Below are 24,653 nucleotides of genomic sequence, written 5' to 3'. Positions count from 1 at the left end.
CGGCTTTCGTAGTGGCCTCCGGAGGGCGGTTCATAGGGCAGCAGCTCGCAGGGCCGCTGCCAGGGACGCAGCCGCCCAGGTTCTGAGAGGCTGAAGGGCGTGGCCACGGTGTCCTCCCGCCTCAGCCCTGGCGGAGGGAAGGTGGGCCCTGGGCTGCGGGAGCTCTGGCTCTGCGCTCAGCGCTGTGCAGAGGCTTTCCGCGGAGTGTTTCCTTTAAGCTCTCAGTGGCCCCTGAGGTCAGTGCTGACCCCGATGTGCACTTGAGCAAAGGGCCATCTGGTCAGCGAGCCCCTCTGCGGGACTGGGCGCAGGCACGCAGCACAGGCTGGAGGTGCGATGCCCTTTTCTGGGTCCGTTTATTTCACAAGATGAGCAACACCTGTCTGTGAGGAGCCGCTGACTCCGTCCCTTCTCTTCCAGGCTGGGCACGTCTGTGGAGACGACGTGGACCTCGTGGACGGGCAGCCGACGGGGTCCGTGCGGATTTCGTTTGGATACATGTCCACGCTGGAGGACGCCCAAGCCTTTCTCAGGTTCATCATCGCCACCCGGCTGCGCCCGCAGAGTAGCCAGCCTGGTCCTCAGGCCGCCCCTGGGGAGGCTGGCACCGCACCAGCAGAGACCGAGGCTCAGAGCACTGTGCCCGCCACTGTGTCCACCACCGTGCCCGCCACTGTGCCCACCACTGTGCCCACCACCGTGCCCGCCACTGTGTCCACCACCGTGCCCGCCACTGTGCCCACCACCGTGCCCGCCACTGTGTCCGCCACTGTGCCCACCACTGTGCCCACCACTGTGCCCGCCACTGTGTCCACCACCATGCCCGCCACTGTGCCTGCCACTGTGCCCACCACTGTATCCACCACTGTGCCTACCACCATGCCCGCCACTGTGCCCACCATTGTACCCACCACTGGGCATATCACCGTGTCCACCGTGCCCGCCACTGGGCACAGACCTAGTCCCTCTCCTCGGGAAGACACCACTGCAGCCTCTGGGGCCGGGAAGGCCTGGCCCCCTGCTCTGGGTGCTGTGCGTGGGCACCCACCACTGGAGGCCACCAGGCCCCTGCAGGCCCCTCCGGAGACGGCGGCAGCAGCCCCGGGTGAGGGCCTCGGGCCACATGTCATCACCAACCTCTTCCTTTACCCCATCAAGTCCTGCGCTGCGTTTGAGGTAAGGTCTTCATGGCAGGACAGAGGGTGCTTCTTTTTTTGTTTTGTTTTGTTTTGTTTATAATGTGGTTTTTTTGGGGTTTTTTTTGGGCAAAGTGCAGAAAAAAGTTCAGAATATGAAAAAAAAAAAAAAAAAAAAAAAAAAAAAAAAACACATACGGAAAATCCCACTCCAGGTCAGAGCACTGTGGTGTATTAAGAGCCATTCTGTCTGCCTTTCTTGGTTTGGGCTGACTTTCCAACATGGCTCTGCTGCTTGCGGGGACCCTGGAGGAGACCCTGAGTGGTGAATGCCTGCTTCCTGTTTTTTGTTTTTTAAATAATGTATTTCTTTATTGGTGTCAGAGAGGAAGGGAGAGAGAGAGAGAGAGAGAGAGAGAGAGAGAGAGAGAGAGAGAGAGAGAGAGAGACATCAATGACAAGAGAATCATCGGTCAGCTGCCTCCTGCATGCCCCCTACTGGGGATTGAGCCCACAATCCGGGCATGTGCCCTTGACCGGAATTGAACCAGGACCCTTCAGTCCTCAGGCGGACGCTCTTTCCACTGAGCCAAACGGGCTAGGGCCTGCCTGCTTTCTGTTAATAACTGTGGATACAACTCTCAGCGAGTGCATGGGCTGCCTCCCTCAGGAGGCATTTTAGGTGCCTGGTTTCATTCGATGCTTGAAACAACAACATGAGGTGCACGGGAGGATCATCCCCATTTTGTAGAGATGGAGCCGGAAGGCCACTGAGGCGACGCACTTTCCCAGGTCGCCTGCGAACAGGGCAGAGCAGGGGCTTAACTCAGGTCTGACACTCCTTATACGATGTTCCCCCCCTCAGCCCTCCCCGTGGAAGTGAACTCTGCCTGGGGTCACCTGAGCTGGGAGACGGGGGCACCTGCCGTGGCACCCCCGGAGGTGGCCCAAGTGAGTCCGCCTTTGTCATCTCTGTGCGCCCACGTCCCAGGCCCAGGTCCACCTCTGGGGTGACAGGCTCCCTGGCTCTTGGTCAGACAGATGGGGGTCAGGGCTGTGTGTCACCTGCTTCTCGGGGATGCCCCAAAAAGCCTGCCTTCTAGGCTGAGCCATAAACATGAAGGAACAGCCCAGTTTCCTCAGCCCTTTGAAGCCCATAGTAGAAGCCACGACTCAGACTACCTGGGGGGCGGATATACAGAATGATGAGATGGCCCAGATCAAACCTGTGAAAGAAAGAAAGAAAGAACAAAACAGACAAAGAAGGCAGAGTCCAAAAAGAGTAGGAAACCAACAGAGGGGAAAGTAAGTCAGTCACCATCAGTCAACTTGATGGTTATTAGGACTATTGTAGAAACATATAGAAACATATGTTTTCTTTCTTTCTTTCTTTCTTTCTTTCTTTCTTTCTTTCTTTCTTTCTTTCTTTCTTTCTTTCTTTCTTTCTTCCTCTCTCTCTCTCTCTCTCTCTCTCTCTCTCTCTCTCTCTTTCTTTTTAAATTTTATTGTTGAAAAAACAAAACAAAACAAAACAAGCAAGTTCACCTCCACTTCAAAACGGGGGCAGGTGGGACTCTGCGTGCCCTTGTGCACCAGGTCCGTCTCTTCAGAGATGGGTCCTGTTCTGTGGGACAGCTGCATCGCACAGCAGTGCGGGCGGCAGTTAGTATTCCACCTCGCAGATGGGGACACCGAATCTCAGTGGGGTTTCGTACATTGCTCAAGGTCTTCCATCCCTCTGCTCCTTCCAAAGCTGAACACCTGAGCACCTGCTACCTGCCAGGCAGTGGGGCAGAACCTGGTGGGCGGTGATGAGCAAAGTGGAAAAGGTTCCTTCCCTGGTGGTGATGGGGCACAGTGCGGGGACTGTCTCAGGAGGGAAACAGACAGACCAAACAGCACCCAAGAGTGGAATGACACTGCTGATGAAGGCCAAGACGGCGAAGGTGGGGATACCAGAGAGAGAATCCCAGTGGGTGGGTGACGTAGTCCATTGAGGCAGCTATAGCAAACCTGTGAACTGGGTGGCTCATGAACAACAGACATTATTTCTCACCATCTGGAGGCCTGACGTCCAACGTGAAGGCACAGGTGAATGTGTTGCCCTGTGAGCGTCCACTTCCTGGTTCACAGGCAGCTGCCTTCCTGCTGTGTCCTATCACGGGGGTGAGGGAGCTCTCTGGGCCTCTTTGAAAAGGGCGCTAATCCATTCATGAGAGCCCCACCCTTGTGACTGAGTCACCTCCCACAGGCTTCACCTCCCAACAGCTTTACATTGGAAGTTAGACTCTTAACATGAATTCTGGGGGGGACACAGGCATTTAGTTCACTGCAGTGGGGTACTTCGACTGTATTTGGAGGCGGCAGGAAAGGCTTCTTGAAGAGGGGACATTTAACCGGACACCTGGGAGTCAGGCATACGGAAAGAGGGGGAAGAGCATTCCAGGCAGAGGGAACAGCCTGTGAGGAGACCCCGAGGTGAGAAAGAGCCTGGTCCATTGGAGGAACAGAAAGAAAGACATGCGGGCAAAGAGTGGGGTGGTGGTGAGGAGGGATTTGGGTGTTGTACTGCACATGCCTCGCCTACTGAAGAAGCGGGCTGAAATGGAGAAGGGCAGGTGTGCAGGGTGAGTGGAAGGTGTCCAGGTCCTTTGCACTGTCCTCTTCATTGACTTTCTTCTCTCCCTCCCGTTCTTCCTTCAGGAGTATGTGCTGACTCCCTGAGGTTTAGCTGGGTGTGTGCAGCCACTGCGCAACAACGCGAAGGTCATTGTCGAGGAGCCCTGGCCTACCACACGCTTCCCTTTCTGTTTAGGTGACGCAGTGGCCTGTGGGACCCCGAGGGCTGCTGTACGACCGGAGCTGGATGGTTGTGAACCACAATGGCATTTGCCTGAGTCAGAAGCAGGAGCCGCGGCTGTGCCTGGTCCAGCCCTGCATCGACCTGCAGCAGAGGATCATGGTCGTTAGAGCCAAAGGTGCGAAAACGGGTTCCTTTTCACCACGCAGCTGCCAGAGGGGCCTAGATGCTCACGTGAAAGGAAATAGGGCTTTTCCTCCACCAACTATTGAAGGGATCTGAAAATGAAACGAGGCCTTGAAGAGACAACAGAAAGCTTGTTGTGGGAATTTTCTGGGGAAAGGTGAAGACCTGAGGGTCCATTCAGAAACTAAAGAGGCGTAACTTCTGGAATTACGTGACGAGCTTTTTCACTTACATTCCTTTTATACCCTTCAGTCATCATCATACAGGGTGGGTGAAAGTAGGCTTAGGATTGTGTGGAAAAAGACAGGCAGGACATGGTTATGACAACAGCTTTATTAACTAGAAAGAATGTCACGGTGGCGCCAGGCACTTAGGTACAATCTCGTAAGTGCTCAAGTGCCGGCCTTCATTCTTTGCACATCCTTGTAGTCTTTGAAAATCAGTAAAGAAACCCGAATTTCAGTGACCTGTTGGGTCAGCCCCACTGCCTCCTGAGGTGGTTGAAGGCAAGCCTACTTTTGTCTCTACCCTCCTCCACCCCGCCCCTGTAGGCACTGCATGCTTTCATTCTCTGCTGGCTTTTCTTAGATTTTCATACATAAAATCACAGATCAGCTCTGTCCAGGGGAACTTTCTGTGATTGTGGAATATGCATTCTCTATATTGTCCGTTTGGTAGCCACCAGTCACATGTGGCTACTGAACACCTGAAATGTGGCCAGCCGGAAAAGAGAACTGAATTCTAAATTTTATTTAATTTTGGTTAATTTAAATTGTGGCTAGTGGCTACAGTGTTGAATAGCACATGTATTTTGCAATTATATATTTGTAATTATATTTTGATTGTAGTGCCATATATTCAGTTCAGGAGAATTTATGTAATATAATATTGTCTTTTATATATAAACTAGAGGCCCGGTACATGAAATCTGTGCATGGGAGGGGGTGTCCCTCAGTCCAGCCTGCACTCTCTTGAAATCCTGGACCCTTCAGGGGATGTCTAACTAATGGTTTAGGCCTGATCCTGCAGAGAATGAATATTCCTCCATCACACAAAAAAAGTTCCATTGGACAGAGCTGATTTGTAATTTTATGTATGCTACCAGTCTATAATAAAAGCCAGCAGAGAGAATGAAAGCAAACAATTTATACAGGCGGGGGGGGGGGGGGGGGGGGGGCGGGGTAGACACAAAAGTAGGTTTGACTTTAACCACCTGTGAGATCAGGCTTAAACCATCAGTAGGATATCCCTCTCGCAATCCGGGACAGCTAGCTCCTAACTGCTTGCCTGCCTGCCTGCTTGATCACCCCTAACCCCTCTGCCTGCCTGCTTGATCACCCCTAACCCTTCTGCCTGCCTTCCCGATCTGCCTGCTTGCCTGATCGCCCCTCACTGCTCATGCCTCGGCCCCCACTGCCACGACTTCGTCGGAAGGTTGTCTGGAAGGATGTCGGTAAGGTCATTCAGCTGTCCGGTCTAATTAGCATACTATGCTTTTATTATTATAGATAATATTTCTCTTCATTTAAAACTTCTTACTCCAAAAATTTAATAATATTTTCCAGAAATTTTCTGCACATTTTTGGATATATAATAGTTTGAATATTTTGAATATTATTTTTTTCTATTAAATTGGTTATGAATGCCATATAGAAACATTACTGATTTTTATATATCAATGTTTTACCCAGAATTTTTTCTGAATTTCTGTTAGTTGATCTGAAGATTTTGTCACATGTTCTATGTGAACTGGCATATTGTCTTCTAAAATGATAGTTTCTTTTCTTTTTAAAAAAATGTATTTTATTGATTTTTTTTTTTTTTTTTTTTTTTTTTTTTTTACAGAGAGGAAGGGAGAGAGATAGAGAGCTAGAAACGTCGATGACAGAGAAACATCCACCAGCTGCCTCTTGCACACCTCCTACTGGGAATGTGCCCACAACCAATGTACATGCCCTTGCCCGGAATCGAACCTGGGACCTTTCAGTCTGCAGACTGACGCTCTACCACTGAGCCAAATAGTTTCATGCCTTCCTTTCTAAATTTTATTTCTTTTTTTCTTTTAAAAATATTTTTTATTGATTACAGAGAGGAATGGAGAGAGAGAGAGAGAGAGAGAGAGAGAGAGAGAGAGAGAGAGAGAGAGAGAGAGAGAGACGGCCCACACTGGGGATAGAACCCACAACCTGGGCATGTGCCCTGACTGGGAATTGAACCATGAGCTCCTGGTTCATAGGTTGATGCTCAACCACTGAGCCACTGCTGGTAGGCTCCTTTTTCTTTCTTTCTTTTTTTAATCTTACTTCTTGGCAAGGTCTTCTTGTATAGTGTTGGAACAGTGATGGAAGATATCCTTCTTTAGTACTGATCTGAATAGAATGGTTCTAAGGTCTCAAAAATAAAAATGATGCTTACTGATTTGATTTACCAGGTTAAGTAGTTCTTTTCTTATTTAGCCAAACATTTTGTCATCAGTAATAGTAATTTTTTAAAATATATATATTTTATTGACTTTTTATAGAGAAGAAGGGAGAGAAATATTATAGTTGGAAACATCGATGAGATAGAAACATTGATCAGCTGCCTCCTGCATAACCCCTACTGGGGATGTGCCCGCAACCAAGGTAAATGCCCTTGCCCGGAATCGAACCTGGGACCTTTCAGTCCGCAGGCTGACTCTCTATCCCCTGAGCCGAACCAGTTTTGGCAGTCATTTCTTATTGAATATTTTTTCTGCAACTGTTGGTTATATTCTTTTTCTATATTCTATGAGTGTTATGTCTTACATTAGCAGACTGTCCAATACCGAAGTATTCTTTCATTCTTGGGGTAGAGAAAACACTAGTTGGCAATAATTTGTTGATAAGTTGGATTGCTGATTTTTTTTTTAGTATCTTTATATCTATTTTTATTAGTGAGATTGATATATTACTTCTTTTATTGTACTTTTCTTGTTCACGTTCAGGTACCCAGGATAATACACAAAGATTTGAGTGGATTATTTCACTTTCTATTCTCTGAGTAGTGTATACATCAGTGTAAATGCTATTCTTTAACCTGTTACAGGTGTTATATACTCCTTTATATGTATGATGTATCTATAACAATTAAAAAATAGCTTCTCAACCCATTGGCATAACAAACTCTTTGAAGTAATGATGTTTGGTGCAGGAATCTAATTTGATGCTGACTTCCAAGGGCTGTAAGAGCTGACACTCTATGCTGATATCTTTGCAGAATGAGTCTTCACGCCTGCCTGCCTGTTTTTAAAGAGTTTTAGGTAGCTCAGAGAACAATGACCTTGGGATGTGGAGTCACCCAGAGGTAGAGAAAACTTCCAAAGGGATTCACAGGGTTCCGGGGACTGTGGATGTGGCTGCCCACGGCAGGGTCCCTGCTAACTAGTATGCTCAATGCACAGCTGCTGGGCACGGATCAGGCTGAAGAGAATCTCTGTGTTAGATTTCCAAGACCCTGATACGTATTTGATTCAACCAGTTTCCAGGGGCATTAAGATTCTTGTAAATTTCATAACCACGGACTTCAACGTACATAGTTGCTCTTTTTGCTTGGTAACAAGTTTCTCTCTACCCTTTGCCCACCAGGAATGGAGCCTATAGAGGTGCCTCTTGAGGAAACCGGTGAATGGGCTCCGGTTTGCCAGAGCAAGGTCTGTGCGGACAGGTGAGGCTGCAGTGGGGGAAATCCCAGGTCCACCCGCAGGTGGCAGGAGGGGACCAGTCCTCTGCTGAGTCCTCCATCTCCCCCGCTGCCACTCCCCATGGCGCACCCCGCACTCTGCTCACCGCCCTGGCTCCCTCTCAGGGCTTCGGCCTCCTGTTTCCTCTGCTTGAATGCTCTTCCCCTATTTATACCTCCAGGGGGCTCCCTCAGCCTCACTGCCACCTGGTCTCTGCTGAAAACCCCCTTGCTCAGAGGGGCACCTGGCCTCCCACAGAATCAGGCCTCCCTCGCTGCTTGTCCAGCTGCATTCTTCTCCTTAGCATGGACTGTTACCCAACTTTTATCTTTAGTCCCCTCCTGCTAATGCCAACTGGGGAGAGCGGGGCTCAGGCTGTGCTGCTTCCTGCAGAGCCCAAAGCAGGCTGTGGGGGAGGCATGGTGAGCCAGGAACCATTCAGAGGAGGCATGGAGGGGCTTGGGAGGGGTGGCTGCTGTAGAGTGATGAGGGTAGGGACCTGATTCATGAGGGTAGGAAGACTGGCTGTGGGTGTAGAAGAGTTGGAAGCTGGCGAGGGTACAAGTGAGAAGGCCAGCTGAGACAAGACGAAGGGTCAGGGGAAACCGGATGGGTGTCAAATATCTATCCTGGAGGTAGACCACCTGACCCAGTTAATGGATTGGATGTGGAGCCTGAGGGTAAGGGGATGTCACGTCCCTCAGGTTGTATAATTTTCAGGTGATAACCCATCAATTACATTTCATACAGTTGTGGATGATGGCCTAATCTGAGTTACTGATGAAAAATCATTGGCTAAATTCTAGGAAGTGTGGATAGTGAGATGGAATGCATAAGAGCATTTCTATTTTATTTCTTACTAGTGGCCCACTGCAGGAAGATTCTTGCAATAGGGATTCCTGCTGCGGTTGCTGTCCCGCCTGCTTTCCTCCCTTCTCCCCACCCCACTTGCTTCTCTGCAGCTTCGCTCCCTTCTGCAGGCTTGTCTTCTTTCTAGGCTGTCTCGATATGCAAATTAGCCGCCATGTTGGTGGGGTTAATTTGCATAATCACACTGATTGCCTGGTGGGCGTGGCTTATGTATCCGAGTGATGGTTAATTTGCATTTTACTCTATTATTAGGTTAGAAGGTTAAATTATTAGGTTAGATTATGAATGTTTATAAATCTATTTATTGAATATATTGACTATCTAAGTTTAATATGGGCCCCAAAACATGTGCAGGAGCAGATTTTCTGATTGTGGAAACCTACCTAGCCCATCTGATACCCCAACCATTTCACTCCCCAATACTAAAACAGCTAACTGGAGCAGTGCACTAGGACTTATATATAGAAGGCTTTTTTTTTTTTTTTAAATATATTTTATTGATTTTATACAGAGAGGAAGGGAGGAAGATAGAGAGAAACATCGATGAGAGTCACTGATCAGCTGCCTCTTGTACATCCCCTACTGGGGATGTGCCCGCAACCAAGGTACATGCCCTTGACCGGAATCGAACCCGGGACCCTTCAGTCCCCAAGCCGACGCTCTATCCATTGAGCCAAACCGGTCCTGGCTAGAGAAGGCTTTTAAACTGCAAATTGGCCGAAACTGGTTTGGCTCAATGGATAGAGCATCGGCTTGGGGACTGAAAGGTCCCAGGTTCAATTCCGGTCAAGGGCATGTACCTTGGTTGCGGGCATATCCCCAGTGGGGGGTGTGCAAGAGGCAGCTGATCGATGACTCTCATCGATGTTTCTAACTCTCTATCTCTCTCCCTTCCTCTCTGTACAAAATCAATAAAATATATAAAAAAATAAAAAAATAAAAGACTGTGAATTGTCTATTGGTTGACACAATAAGCTCAGTCGTGGGTGTTTGTGCTCAGTCGATAGTGATGGTGATACTGCACGGCGTGACATTGACTGCATTTACTTCTGCTTTGCCTCATTGCGTTAGTCATAAAATGACCTGTGAGATAATAAAGCTGTATCTGAATTGGGCTCACAGGTGTAGGGCCCCGGGTCTCCCTGGGTGATGAAGGCTGCACCTCAGGAAAGGAATGCAGGTGCAGCGCAGTGCGATGATCCTGCTGGGCACGGCTCAGCGCCGTGGGCACCGGGCCATCCTGCAGCCGAGAGCCAGCACGGTAGGCATCCTTCCACCATGCTGTGCCAGGAAATGCTCACCAGGACACACAACTGAGGGCACCGAGCCTCGGGTAGGCATTTTTGCCCGTCACCGCTGTAAATCTCAGAGAGAGAGACAGAGCCGTTTAGGAGCACCTGCGGGCACTTCCCCGGCTGGTGCCTGGTTGTGCCTCTCATTGAGCTGCGTCTGAGGGGGATGCCATTTTTCTGGGTAACAAAGCTTTCAGGCCCGTAGCGGTTAAGCTAGGAACTGTGAGAACTTAGTAGAGTGAAAATGGAATTAGTGCAATCGCTCAAAGCACCAGAGAGAAGGTGCTACAAGGTGAGGTTTCCTTCTTCTCTCCCCTTTCTAGAAAAGAAAGGCAACCATTTTTCCAAGTGAAAATTAAGGATGAGATAGGTTTTCAATAATAGCGGTCTTATAGTCCCAGGGTAAGATGTTAGCAATTCTTCCTTATCAATTCTGGTGATGTGCAGATTAGAAAACTTTTAAATTTGGAATTCTATTTAAAAATTCTAGAAGATTGCAGAGTTGTTTTTTTTTTAAAGATCAATAAATGTACTTACATTGGTGATTTATAGGCCCAGTGGTGTTCTTTCACAAGCCAACATGTCAGCCCATGAGGGATGGCTGCGAGAGGAAAGACTATAGTCAGGCCCATAGGAAAACACCAAGACACATGTCTGGGTGCGAGGGCTTCTTAGAGCAAGGTAATGCTCTGGAAAGTCCGAGATTCCAAGGTTGTTTTCTCAGTGGCTATAACTTAAAGAAGATTTTTCAAGAGGAACCTCTAAACTCTTTTATCTGATCTTAAAGCTCTGCACAAGCCCAGGTCTCAGGTCTTGCTGTGCCTTGGAACGCCTGCCACTCTAGGCTTCCTTCTGGCTGGGACTCAATGATTATTATACAAATAGAGGCTCGGTGCACGAAATTCATGCACTTGGCAGGATCCCCCTCAGCCCATCCTGTACCCTTTCACAGTTTGGAAGCCACTGCCACTGTGCTTGCCAGCAGTGACCCCTGCTTCTGGCTGAGCAGTGCTCCCCCTGTGGGAGTTCACTGATCACCAGGGGGCAGCTCCTGCATTGAGCGACTGCCCCTTGGTGGTCAGTGCACGTCATCATGACCAGTCATTCTGCCATTTGGTTTATTTGCATATTAGCCTTTTTATTATATAGGATATTATATTACTTTTTGCCATTTAAATTGTTACTAAATAATACAATATAACATTTACCATTTCTTTTATTTATTTTTTGGTCAGGGTAAATACTTATGATTGTGGAGAAAAAATTTCAAGCTGGTTGTCAAGGTTTTTGGGCCGCTCGTGTCACTTGATCAAACAAAGTTCGGACTTTCAACGAAACGCGAAGAAGAGCCGTGGCAAAGGTATGGCGTTCGGGGTTGTTCTCAGGGCACAGGGACTCGGGCTTACCTTTGCATGCTCCCAGGTCAGCCCATGACGCGGAGTCACAGGGCAGCTTGCTCACGTACAGAAAGTGGGGCGGCCTGCCTCCGGCAGAGAGGACCCTGTGGCCCCAGGTCAGCAGGACCCAAGTGTGGCCTCCTGAGAAGCCCGAGAGGCTGGGGTGGGGTCCCAGACCATCCATTGGCCTCTGCTCAGCCCTCTGCCTCAGCCATGCGTATTTGGAAGCACACTTCTGTGTTGTTTTTTAAAAATATATATTTTATTGCTTTTTAACAGAGAGGAAGAGAGAGAGTTAGAGAGTCAGAAACATTGATGAGAGAGAAACATCGATCAGCTGCCTCCTGCACCTCTCCCCACTGGGGATGTGCTCGCAACCAAGGTACATGCCCTTGACGGGAATCGAACCTGGGACCCTTCAGTCCGCAGGCTGACGCTCTATTCACTGAGCCACACCGGTTTCGGCCAAACTTCCGTTTTGTTAAATGAAAACATTGGTAGCTTGTGGAGTCCTCAGAAGACCCGGAGTTCTGGCCTTGGCTCCATCTCCACATGGCATGAGACCTTAGCAACTCCTTGGGGCCTCCACTTCTGCTGATCTCAGCTACTTAGTCTCCAGCACATTTGACAGTTTTCCTGCCAAAAGCTGCCGTTAGGATGAAGTGAGGCGGCAGAGAAGAAAGTGCTTTGAGTGTTAGCAGCACCGCAGGGGAGGAACGGGCCATTTTCAAGCAGCTCAATGTGCAGCTGAGGAGTCAGGACGTGCTAGCTTGTGGTTGTGGGCACTCACTGAGGAATTTGAAGCTCTGGAGTTTTGTGATGCTGTGTGTATTAGAAAGACACTCCTGGCAAGGTATGGAGGGGGCACTGGAGAGGGAGAGGAAGGAAGGGGATGGGCAGGAGATGGGCTGTCACTGTCCCGGTGGGACAGGGGGCCAGGCTGGGGCAGAGGTGGGCACAGAGAGAACGCTGTGTCCTGCATGGGACAGACAGGACCAGGGAGTGCCAGCCTGTGACTGTTTCCACTTTAAGGATGCCACTTATGGAGGCGAAATCACTGACAGTCCAGGTCTCTGGTCTTCAGACATCTTTGCATTGGTACACCTTAGAAGAATTTTTTTTAAAGCTACATTACCTCCTCCTACATTTTTCCATTGTCATCTAAACTTTAAAAATGAGTTTAAAGGAGAATCCAAGCTGGCTGCAGAAGAGATGGAAGGTACCTCCTCTCAGGACCAAACTGGAATGACAACTAAATTATAAAACAGTCTGGATAACCAACTGAACACTAGCTGATCAGAAGTCATATAACCAAGGATTTACAGAAGAAGCCACAGGAGACTAGTGGGAAGGATGGAGGCTCGGAAAGGGCTGGCCCTGTGAGCGCCAGGGTTGGTGGCTGAGATTCCGGAGGGATGTCTCAGCTGCAGAGGTCCCCCTGAGAAGCCTGGGATCTCAACCACACGTGGGGCTTCCCAGCCCAGAGCACCAGCGCCAGGAAGAGGCACCGTGAGACATCTGGCTGTGAAAAGCAGCTGGGATTCTGTCCTCTGAGGAAAGACAGAAGTCTGCTAGAGACACAGGTGCCCTCTTAGAGAGCCAGCACTCACAAATTTGGTCGCAGCCACTCACCCTGGGCTCTGGCAGAGGGAGTACAGAGCAGAGTTAGTCTTGTGAGGAGAGATTTGTGGCTCCGGGGAGAGAGCTGAAGGGACAGCCAGGATCCCTGTGCTGAGTCTCCCCCGACACCACAGGTGTCATCTTTCTTGGGTGGAGCACTCCCTCCTTGAAGTCAACCTGGGGGCATGCAGCAGCCCCACCTGCTGAACTTCCTGTTCCCCCACCCTGCTGGGCTCCCCCGGGGCTGAGGAGTCAGCTGCCTGGGCCAGGGGGTAGAGGTCTGAGCTATTTCTAGCAAATTATAAGTGTGGTAATTCAAATGAAAACTCGTAGGTCATCCTTTTAAACATTAGTGAGTGGAATCTCAATACTATAGTGACTTGTGATCCCTGGTGGTCTAGTGATTAGGATTCGGTGCTCTCAATACTATAGTGACTTGATTCCATGAATATTCATTACACACACACACACACACACACACACACACACAAAACTGTCTTTTAATGGTCAGAAATTTTATATCTTTCCTTTTTCTTCTTCAACTTATATTTCCATTCTACTTCTTTACTGGGGTTGTATCTCAGTGTTATATACTTTATGCTTGAAAACCTTTCCTTGATCACCCTGTCATATTTACTAAAATTAAGATCCAATATAGATTGGAATGTATAAACATTTGTAGAGTTTCCTGTGATCATAAGAGTCCAAGTGTTAGGAAATTTCTTATAGGTTGAATTATCACAATTTTTAATAGTATACAGTTGATCAAAGCAACAACTTACATATTATACATTTCCAACGATAGTGAAAACATGGTTGAAAACAAATCTCTTAATGAGATGGCTGGGCTGCCTGCCATTAGCTCCCATATTCATGAATAACTGCCACCTGTGACCAGCAGAGCTGGTGCTCAGCCCTGGTTCTCTTCTGAAGAGCCTTATCTGAGTGAATAAAGAGCTGGGGATGAAAGGCGCTTGGTTGACCTACTGTCACTCAAACCTTTTTCTGAGACACAGGGATCTCACATTGAGATGACTTTAATCATGTCACTTGACAACTTAATCAGGTGTGACAGCTTTGTGGAGAGCCAAGAATGGCAGCCCATCTGACCTACAGGCGGGCTTTGAATGGGCTTTTGTCTTCCGCCATGGAGACTGCTGGCCCCCAGGGGCAGGGTGCCCGCAGGCGGGGTGGCCTGCCCTCTGTGCAGGGGAGAAATGCCTTTTGTGGAGGGGCTGGGGTGTGCCCCTTCTCTGACAGCCCTTTGTAGCAAAGGGGGCCGTTGGAAGTGGAGGGTCTGGAAGGTGACTCTCTTAGAAGTGTCCTTTCTCATGTATTCCGGGGTCCTCAGGCCCGGTTTGCAGGGAGCTCACCAGGCTTTGGCCCAGCCAACCCTTTCCATCAGCATCTTGGATAAAGACAGCGATGGCGGGCCCCCCATGGGAGGTGGAAGCTGGGCTCGGGCTGCCAGCAGTGCTGGGCACATTTCATTCTTCCTTTCACTCTTTTACTTTCCCTTTCCGTAGTTTGAAACTTGTATTATTTATTTCTGAAGTCGATTATTTCACACTTTCCCAAGGGCAGAAACCAGCTTTTCCCTAGTTCAGGAGAGCTTCTTGGGCCTGTAGTACGCATGGAGGCCCTGGTTCCCCTGCTGTCCGGGGCCAGCCCTGCTCCCTCCACTGCCCATCCCTCCTCCTCGGAATGTCGCCTCCAAGTCAGTGCTGGAAGCTTCACTGCAGCATTTTATTATTATTATTACTTCTTCGATGAGTAGTGGAATATTCTACCAGCTCATTTTCTTTTTGTTTTTGAGAAGTTTGAGCCAATTTAAGACACTTTGTACTAGTTCAAGGGCACCGCTTTTTCACTTGTCGATATAAGTCTCTATTTTTAAAACATGATGGTCAATAGAGCATGATTCATTTGCAGCCCAAGAAAGCAGCTCTTCTTTTATTTTACTTTAAGACATTTAACATTTAGTTTCATTAATTTTTTTTTAGTTGAGGTATAATTGACATATAACATGTTAGTTTCAGGTGGACTCCACTACTTGTCTGGATTCAATATTTGTATATATTGTGATGTTATCACCACAGTAAGCCTAGTTAACATCCGTCACCACACCCGGTTACAAAATGTTTTTTCTTGTAATGAGAATTTTAAAGATTTACCTTTCTAGCAATTTCAACTATGCAATACAGTATTATTAACTTAGTCACCACGCTGCATATTACATCCCAGGATTTATTTACTTTATAACTGAACGCTTGTCTCTTTTGACCCCTCTTCCTCTCTCACAAATTTTGCTTACCTCCACCCTTTGCCTCGGGCAACCACCAGTTTGTTTTCTGTATCTGGGAGATTGTTTTAGCTTTTGTTCTTTAGATTCCTCACGTAAGTGAGTTCATATGGGATTTGTCTTAATGCCCTCTAGGTCCATCCACACATCACAAGTGGCAAGATTTCCTTCTATTTACGACTGAATCATATTCTGTGGTGTAGTCTATATGTGCCACATCTTCTTTACCCAGTCGTCCACTGTGGACTCTCAGGCTGTTTCCAGATCTCTTCTTCTAAATACCCACTCCACCCCTCCAGGGCAGTCCGCTGGCACTCAGGCCACTCTTTCTCTGGTGAACGAGGCCCAGTACCTGCTGGTAAACAGATCCAGTGTTTTGGAACTTCAGCGGCAATTAAGTGGCAGGTAAGAAAGATCCTCTTACTACTTGTTGTTTACTTTGGGAATAACATGGAGGTGTAACCACTTGCCCTGCAGGTAGCCTGGCACCTACCTGAGAGTCCCCAGAATCAGTCCTGGAGCCCAGACTCTTCATGAGACCAGAGAAATCACAAGTCTTTAGGGAAGTCCTCAGGAATCGTTTTGTCTTTTGTCTTCCAATATAGAACCAAGATATAAACAGGTTCACCTGTGCAGGTCCTAAAATCATTCTCTTTTGCCTCCCAATGTCCTTCTTGATGCCCTCAAAATGCTTAGTAGAGAACCCCAAGTCTCATTTTTTTAAAATGCATTATGCATTAATTTATTTTATTATTATTATTAATTTAAAAAATATATTTTATTGACTTTTTACAGAGAGAAAGAGAGAGGGGTAGAGAGTTAGAAACATCAGTGAGAGAGAATCGTCCATCAGCTGCCTCCTGCAGACCCCCTACTGGGGATGTGACTGCAACCAAGGTACATGAACCTGGGACCTTTCAGTCCACAGGCCAACGCTCTATCCACTGAGCCAAACCAGTTTTGGCCCAAGTCTCATTTTTTTTAGTCATTCCATGCCTTATCATTTGCTATAATGGAATTTCTACCAACTTGATCTAATTTCATTGCCCACCCTAATTGCCCACCCTCCCACTGTCTCTGTACCCGAGGAGCCTTGCTCCATGTCCGCAGTCCTCGGGAGGGAAAAGAAGTGGTTAGGAAGCCTTCACAGCTGTAATTGTAGATGTGACTTGTTGATACCACCAGACAGAACCGGCACCCCTGCCTGTCCACGCCTGCCGGTGCTCTCCCAAGGGCCTGGCAGCAGTGAAAGGTCAGCAGCTCTACAAGGGGTCTCGTTGGTCCAAGCCCTCTTGTTGTTTAGAGGAAATTGTTGTCCATCCAAGGTGATCAGACAATTAGGGGGAAATCACTGTGGTGAGAGAGCTGGGCTGCTCCTTCCTAGTCTGCAGGATAGAGAGAGGTGTGCACATGCCTGTCACTACCTGAGTCAGGGCTCCTGCGCCTCCCACGTGCCACATACCCCCGGGCATCTGCGTGTACACTGCAGAAATACACAAGTACAGCGTAATGACCGCGACAAAGCTAGACTGTGTGAAGGATAGTCATTGGCAAAATCATACCACACTGTCCCCTTACCGTGGCCTCCCTCACTCTCATGGGAGCAGACATGGGACACAGCAGGTACTCAGTGTACACCGGGTTGTAGCTGCACTGAGTGGCCCTCCTCTCCAGGTCCCCAGAGCGCTGGGGGAAGCAGGTCCGCGGTTTCCTGGGGTTCTGGGTATAGAAAGGCAGGAGGGGAGACAGGCCTGATTCCCACCAGGAGGGAACCATATTCCCAACCAAATGGTTTAGTGCCTGGGGCTGGGGGGTGGGGGGTGGGTGGGACAGGTGAGCAGAGGTCAGAGGAGCAGTCCCAGGGCTGATACCCGGGACACTCTGGGGGGCCCTGGCTGGTGTGTCTCTGGCTGCTGCCATGTCCATGTGGACAGGGCAGCTTTCGGACATGACACTTCCCCTTTTATGAAGCACAGAAGGAAGGTTTACAACCACAAGGGCAAATCCACCATAAAGGGATTTTAGGTTTGGCAAGTGCTAACCCTCTCCTTTTGGATGAGAAAACTGTGGTCCTCCTAGGTCCGCATGGGAGCTGTTTGGTTGGGAGCAAAGCTAGACTTGCCCACTGCTTCCAACATTCCCCACCCCCTCACTGTTGGAAGGGGACTGGGACACAGCCGTGGGCTCCTTCCTCCCCCAGAGCCTTTCAATCCCATCTCCAGGGAAAACTCCCATCATACTCAAGGGTTTTTCCCAACTTAATTTAAAAAATATTTTTGTTGAAGTACAACCAAGTGCAAAATCCTAAGTTCCACAGCTCAGTGAGCTTTACTGATGGGCATACCGTAGAAACACCCCAGGTCAATGGAGAGCATTTCTAGTGCCTCAGAAAGCCGCCTCTACCCCTCTCAGCCAGCCCCACTGAAGGCCTCCGGTGTCCGGACTTCCCTGTTCTTAAACTCCGCACGATGGCATACAGCAGTGCGCTTGCTTGTCAAGCTTTCAGAGGCTGTTTGAGTGCTCTCTCCTTTGGGGGAGGGGCGCGGGGAGGTGCAGGGAGCCATTTTACGGGGCCTCCTGGCAGTAAACAAAACCTTTGGACGAGAATTAGAAAAGTGGCCCATGCTAGCTAATTGCAAACAGAACGGAAGTCAGGAAATAAATATCAAGCACGCTGCTTTACGATGTTTTAGTATTGCCAGAGTGTGATGTCTTGGTACGTAAGCTTGACACTCTTTCAACGCCATATCCTGACTCGCCTTGCAGAACTGGTAATTTCTCAGTTCGTTTACTCAACCTCTGTTCACCTGGTTTCCAAAATCCTCCACGTCTGACACAAAGATCTGCTCCCCCTTTGCACCACATCCTGTGGGCCTCTCCCCGACGTGGGCCATATCCCCAGGGAGACCACTGAGATCTACCACGTCGGGGCCGCTGGGCCTCACGGGAAAAGCGTGTTCTGGCCATCCAGGCCTCAGGCCAGAGCACAGGCGATGAAGTCAGGTTTTGAGCGGTAGAATCACTGAATTGCTACAACGCCGTACATATCCACTCCTCTCCCTTTTTGGCCTGTCTTCCACAGTGATGAGAACGGAAGGGAGAAATCATTCCCGATGAGAGATCTCATCTCACGTTTCCGTGCCAATATTATCACCAGCGGAGCAAGTGCTTTTGAAGAAGAGAGATGGGAGGCGATTTCAATTGGCTCCTTGCATTTCCAGGTGAGTTCTGGGAAGTCCTGTCATCCTTCCTTACGGCCTGCTCAGGGAGTCGGAATCCGAGGCAGGGATGGTGGCAGGTGGGAAGCCCTCGGCAGGAGGGTGGGTGACATCTGTGTTCCGCACTGCCCTTTGGAATGACCACCCTTTCTCCCACCGGGGCGAGAGAGAATGTGCCCCCTGCAGGGGGTGGAGAGCTCAGTGCGAGCCTCTGCCCCCATCCCCCACCCCCCGCCCCGCCGTCATTAAGTCTAGGCTTAAATTCTGTTTGCTTGGAATACTGTGTCTGAGAAGCTCGTCCTGCTGAACTCGGTGGGCTTTGGGCGTCTGAAGCTCGTGGAGGAGGACCTCCGATGGCTGCTGCGCCTTCTCCCCGCGCTCCAGCTTCTTGCCTTGCTGGGAGGAGCTTGCAGTCAGAGGCAAAGCTACCGGATGCCCCCTCTCCCTAGGCTCCGGGACCATAAGGTGCCCCCCACCCCTACCATCCCCCAGACCTGAGCCATTCCCTCCTAACTCGCCACCAGCCTCTCTGAGCTCATCAGCCGCCCTCTGCCTGTCATACCCACCTTCTCTCCACTCCCCGAACAAGCAAGCTCCCGCCTCCCTCAGGGCCTTCGCCCAGGCGGTCCCCCTGCCTGGCGCGTTCTCTCAGCAGCTACTGCAGGGTCTCAGCTCAGAAGTTCCCTCCTGCAAAGGGTGTTCCCAACCCACCACGTGGCCAATTCTGCACAGCGCCCGCTGATTCCTTCAGAGCACACAAGGCTGGGACCACATCTGTGTTGTTCCCTACCATACGGCTAGGGCCTAGAACCCTGGCCCAAGTCAGTGATTGTGGAGGTGCTGAATGAGTCAGTGCTCAGTGATTGTGGAGGTGCTGAATGAGTCAGTGCTCAGTGATTGTGGAGGTACTGAATGGACAGGAAAGGTGAGGAACAGCGAGGGGCAGAGGGCTGGGTCATCCACCCTCCATGTGCCGGTTCTCCAGTGGGGCCTGAGGTCCCGTTGATAACAGCCGTGTTAGCAGCCGGTTGTATGAAGTTATCTCGGGGCTTCTCATGTTATCGTCATGACAGTGTCCACATCTGAGCACGATAGAGTACCAGGCCTGTGCTCGGCTTCTCGGAAATAATGTCTGGACTCCTTATCAAGTCTAGCTAAGGAGCTGGGTGGGGAATGAGGCCTGGCAAGGTCACGGTCTGCGAGCGCCCCAAGGCAAATACCGGGCAGAACTCCTTCTTGGCTCGCCTGCCAGCTGCTTGTGAGGCCTGGTGTCTTGACGTTGGTACCACGGTGGGTGGCGTTTCTTCTGGCTTCATGCCCAGCAGCCAGGATTGGAGTGATAGGAAGAGGCTGATTTAGCTGAGTGTTTCTAATTTCAGTGCTCACTTTGTGCTAGACCACGTGTGCTTCATACTTTCCTTTTCTTTTTTATTGATTTTGAGAGGGAGAGAGAGAGAGGAACATCAATGAGAGAGAAATAGCAATCGTTTGCCTTCTGCACGCCCCCTACTGGGGATCAAGCCGACAACCCAGGCATGTGCCCTGACTGGGAATCAAACCAGCCACCTCCTGGTTCATGGGACTATGCTCAACCAACTGAATCATACCGGCCAGGCACCTTGGTGCCTTTTCTGTGTGGAGTGAAAGAACATCTTGTCACTGCTAACCTGTATTCTTCTTCTTTTTTTAATGTTAACATTTATGGGGGATTTTTCTTTCTTTCTTTAATATATTTTATTGATTTTTTACAGAAAGGAAGGGAGAGAAATAGAGAGTTAGAAACATCGATGAGAGAGAATCATCGATCAGCTGCCTCCTGCACACTCCCTACTGGGGGTGTGCCCGCAACCAAGGTACATGCCCTTGACTGGAATCGAACCCGGGACCTTTCAGTCCACAGGCCGATGCTCTATCCACTGAGCCAAACTGATTTTGGCGGATTTTTCTTTCTATAAAAGCAATTTGTGCTCATGGTGGACCATCCAGAATAGCAGTATGACCCCTGGTAAAAGGCTGTGTACTATGTTTTATGTAGTATGTGTATGTGTATGTATGTACATATATAACGTACACACACACACACACACACACACAAGAATACACATGTAATTTTGTTTCCTGCTTATTTCAGTTGTAAAAATAAACATTTCCTATTTTATTGAAAGGTTAATTTTTAAAACTGTATAAGCCCAGCCAGTATGGCTCAGTGGATTGAGCACTGCCCCATGCACCAAGAGGTCACTGATTTGATTCCTAGTCAGGCCTGGGTTGCAGGCTCAATCCCCAGTAGGAGGCGTGCAGGAGGCAGCTGATCTATGTTTCTGACTCTCTCTCTGCCTTCCTCTCTCTCTAAAAAAAATCAATAACAAGCCGAAAACGGTTTGGCTCAGTGGATAGAGCATCGGCCTGCGGACTGAAAGGTCCTGGGTTCGATTCTGGTCAAGGGCATGTACCTTGGTTGCAGGCACATCCCCAGTAGGGGGCGTGCAAGAGGCAGCTGATTGATGATTCTCATCAATGTTTCTAACTCTCTATCTTCTCTCTTCCTCTCTGTAAAAAATCAATAAATATATTTAAAAAAATCAATAACAACATACTTAAAACACACACATACACCAAAAAATCCTGCAAGATATATGTCATGTTTGTGGTGTGGTTGGCTTTACCATTCTCCTCTACTGCCATATTTCCCCTACGATAACCAATGTGAGGAATATCCTTGGATAGGAATCTGTGCTTATACTTCCGATTCCTTTCTTGGGTTGAATTCCTGGTAGTGAAATTGCTGGGTTCTTTCAGAGACTCAGGGCAGGTCTGTGGCTTTGCATTTCCCCCCCGGTTAGTCCTCCCTCAGTGAGTTCCTCTCTGCCGGAGCTGTCTCCAGCATTCCACGGTAACCACCCGAGAGAGATTCACAACCGCTCTTGTTTCTCTGCAAAGCCCCGAAGCAGCAACCTTTCAGCTGAGACACAACTGCGGATTGACTCCCCAGGGGCACTAGGAAAGGGTGCCGCTTTCTGGCTCCTCACAGTTAGGAGTAGACTATCCAGCATCTCTCTGTGAGTCTGACATTGGCCCCGGGATGGCCTTTGACAACCCGAATCCTCTGGATCCAGTCATCCCTGCGGAGTCGGGGGTCTGGTCACTTTCACGGCCACGCTGTCTCTTCTGTCCTCGCCTCCCAGGTGTCGGGGCCTTGTCACAGGTGCCAGATGATCTGCATCGACCAGCAAACCGGGCAACGAAACCAAGATGTTTTCCAAAAACTTTCGGAGAGCCGAGAAAGAAAGGTAAGAAGGGTTGCAAAGCATGACACCCCATTTTAAGATCCCGGTGTGTTATCTACTCCAGAACTATCTCCCTCGTAGCACGGAGTAGCTTTTAGAAGCAGAAAACATTCCGAGGCTGTTGGGCTACCATTAAGGTTCTGACGTCATCTGTGGCACCATCTTACCTTCCCTTTCTGTCTGCATCTTCCCTTGTATGGAGCTCTCATTGTGTGTATCTTTAATACCCTCAAATCATGTTGAAGAGATGTGGAGTATAAGTAAAAGTGACTAAGTGGAGTAATTCTATTTTTGAATTATTCTTTTCTTCACTGCAGAGTAAAATGACTTATGGTGTATACAGTAGCTGCATAGAAACAGGCAATACATTTCAGTATACTAAGCTTGTAAGTCATCTTCTTGAGGGTTAAAATGACTGAGTGCTGTTGGTGTGAGGCCCAGATTATAAAAGCTAAACTTATTTATTTCCACTATTAGAACCTTTTGGTTGCAAAGAATTCCAGGAAGTCAAGACAGCTGTGAGGCTGCGCAGAGCAGTTCTTGAAAATTAACTGAAACAATGCAAATGTTGAGTCCCCCTCCAGTCACACGTTGGCAGGTTAAGTCAGGGTAGAATGTTCTGCCCTGCTTCCCATGTTTCTCCAAGACCAGGGTTTGGTTTCACCGTATTTGATTGACACGATCTCCCTCCAGACACGGGGTGGAAACTGTCTTCAGAGAGGTTGCACGTGAGCGTTATACCAGCAGGTCTATCTGCTCAGCTGAGGCCGCTGTCTCAACGAGGGGCATAGGGGCCCTGAGCCTGCCCCGTGTTGCCAGGAGATGGGTGGGCACAAACACTACGATGCATCAGGGCATCTTAGAATTCTCATATGCACAAATATTTTATTTTTTAATATTTGGAATATTTTTTAGGTTTACAGAAAAATTACAAAGATAATGCATAGAGTTCCTGTGAACTCTTCGCCCACATGTGCACGAACCTTAAGAAATTCATTTGTCCCAGCCCCTCGTTCGGGGCCTGGAACATGGGGAGCAGGTGGCTGACTGAGGTTATCACAGGAATGACCAGGTCTGGGAGCACGCCGCCTACGCCAAAGGGTTCTTACTGGCTCACCGGTGTGGGCGGCAGGCCTTGGTCAGACTGGATTTCGGATCTTTCATCTCTATCCTGGACAAGTTGGAGAATTTCACTGGCATCACATGTTCTCATGGGAAGTGCAGGGTAGACAGGAAGGAGGAAACAAAATGGGCCCAGCCATAAAGAATATGGGCCTAAACCGGTTTGGCTCAGTGGTAGAGCATTGGCCTGCAGACTGTAAGGTCCCAGGTTTGATTCCGGTCAAGGGCATGTACCTTGGTTGCGGGCACATCCCCAGTGCAGGGTCTGCAGGAGGCAGCTGATCAATGATTCTCTCTCATCGATGTTTCTAACTCTCTATCCCTCTCTCTTCCTCTCTGTAAAAAAAATAAACAAAATATATATGTTTTTTAAAAAAGAATATGGGGTGCCTTGGGAAAGGACCCTAAGGAGGGCCTTTGGTGTCTGCCATGAGGATTCCCCTGGTTTCCCAGGATATGTCTTTAATGATGTGACTTAATTTCAACTGCACATTATTTACCCAGTGTTTTCAGCTGCTAAAATAATCTCGCTGCCACTGCTTTGTCCACAGGTGAACTTCGGAGTGTACCTGATGCACGCGTCTTTGGATTCTTCTCCCTGTCTCCTGTCCGTGGGATCTCAGGTGATCCCTGTGTTGAAAGAAAATGCAGAATGCCACGATTTACCTGCTCCTGAGAAACATCAGAATGTTGTCTCCTAAGATTCCCCCCCCCCCAGCCCCAGCTTAAATTAAAATTTCTCTTTTACAACGATCTCTACTTTTACTAAGATCATCACGTGGCTCAGCAGAACCTGGTCTTTCCAATGAGGTGAGTGCTTTTCCTCTTGGAGGTGGATAGCGCTCTCTCTGGCTTCCCCCTTCCTCTCACTTCTCACTCTCCCCCTGTGCACTGGCCTGCTCAGGAGGGCAGTTTTGAGGCCCCTGTGCTCTCCAAGGGCAAATTTGGCAGAAATGCTGCACCTGCCGATGGTAGTGAAAGTATGCTCTTTAATGAGCTTCGTTAGTGAGATGCTCGCTGGGAATATTTAACCTCCTTCGTTTTGCCATTTCCCCACACTGTGACTTTGTCTTCAGAAAGAATCTTTAGGTGCTCTTCAGTCCCCTTGTGTGGGGGAAGGTAGTCTAATTTTGAGGGAGTGAGAATATGCCCCCCTCCCTTCCATGTGCACAGAGGAGGTGGGTCTATGCCCAGGGCTCCCAAGGGTGCTTTGTGGCCCTGATCCTTAGCAGAGGTTCGGCCAGGGTATCCATGTGTTGAGCAAAGGCACAGGCCATTGACCCCTTCCTCTCACTTCCTATCCCTGCCCACCGTCCCTCTCCCACTGTGAGTTGATGCACCAAGGACTCCTCGAGTCTGAAGTCACACTCATTGAGGGCGGTGCTATTTGAGCAATTGTGTTCCCCTCCGCAAGCCACTGGACGGTGTTGGTCCACTGACCCCAGAGTCTTCAGACCCCAGACAAGAGGAACTCTGGAGGTGAGGGAGTCTGTCTGTACACTGTGACCAGCGCTCCAGCTGAACGGGTAATGAGGTTTCCTGTCCCATCGAGTTGCTCACAATGTCCTCCCTGTATTGAGTTTGTTATCTGCCTCCCAGTGACCTCTGGCCATGGGTCTTCCCTGTGGTCTGGAGCAACATCGAGTGAGACTGTACACACCCACATCCGCTCTGCTGGAGGCATGGAGTCCCTGAGAGAACCCCACGTCATCGGCCAGGACTT

General features: G+C 49.1%; 1 protein-coding gene across 1 annotated transcript in view; it reads left to right on the top strand.

The window, feature by feature from the left end:
• MOCOS (molybdenum cofactor sulfurase) overlaps nucleotides 1–23,682 on the top strand; it is a 43,048-nt gene extending 19,366 nt beyond the window's left edge. Inside the window, exons 8-15 of the mRNA XM_084888833.1 lie at nucleotides 421–1,176; nucleotides 3,952–4,114; nucleotides 7,728–7,806; nucleotides 11,220–11,344; nucleotides 15,603–15,708; nucleotides 18,386–18,524; nucleotides 21,707–21,811; nucleotides 23,482–23,682. Coding sequence (XP_084744959.1) covers nucleotides 421–1,176; nucleotides 3,952–4,114; nucleotides 7,728–7,806; nucleotides 11,220–11,344; nucleotides 15,603–15,708; nucleotides 18,386–18,524; nucleotides 21,707–21,811; nucleotides 23,482–23,631 — 1,623 coding nt within the window. The 3' untranslated portion in view covers nucleotides 23,632–23,682. The remainder of the gene's footprint in view (nucleotides 1–420; nucleotides 1,177–3,951; nucleotides 4,115–7,727; nucleotides 7,807–11,219; nucleotides 11,345–15,602; nucleotides 15,709–18,385; nucleotides 18,525–21,706; nucleotides 21,812–23,481) is intronic.
• Nucleotides 23,683–24,653: the final 971 nt, after the last annotated feature.

This window comes from Pipistrellus hanaki (assembly GCF_964339955.1).
Source record: "Pipistrellus hanaki genome assembly, chromosome: 6".
NCBI classification, from domain to species: Eukaryota; Metazoa; Chordata; class Mammalia; order Chiroptera; family Vespertilionidae; genus Pipistrellus; species Pipistrellus hanaki.
The sequence above is the reverse complement of the archived record's forward strand: the minus strand, read 5'-3'. Positions and strand labels throughout refer to the sequence as shown.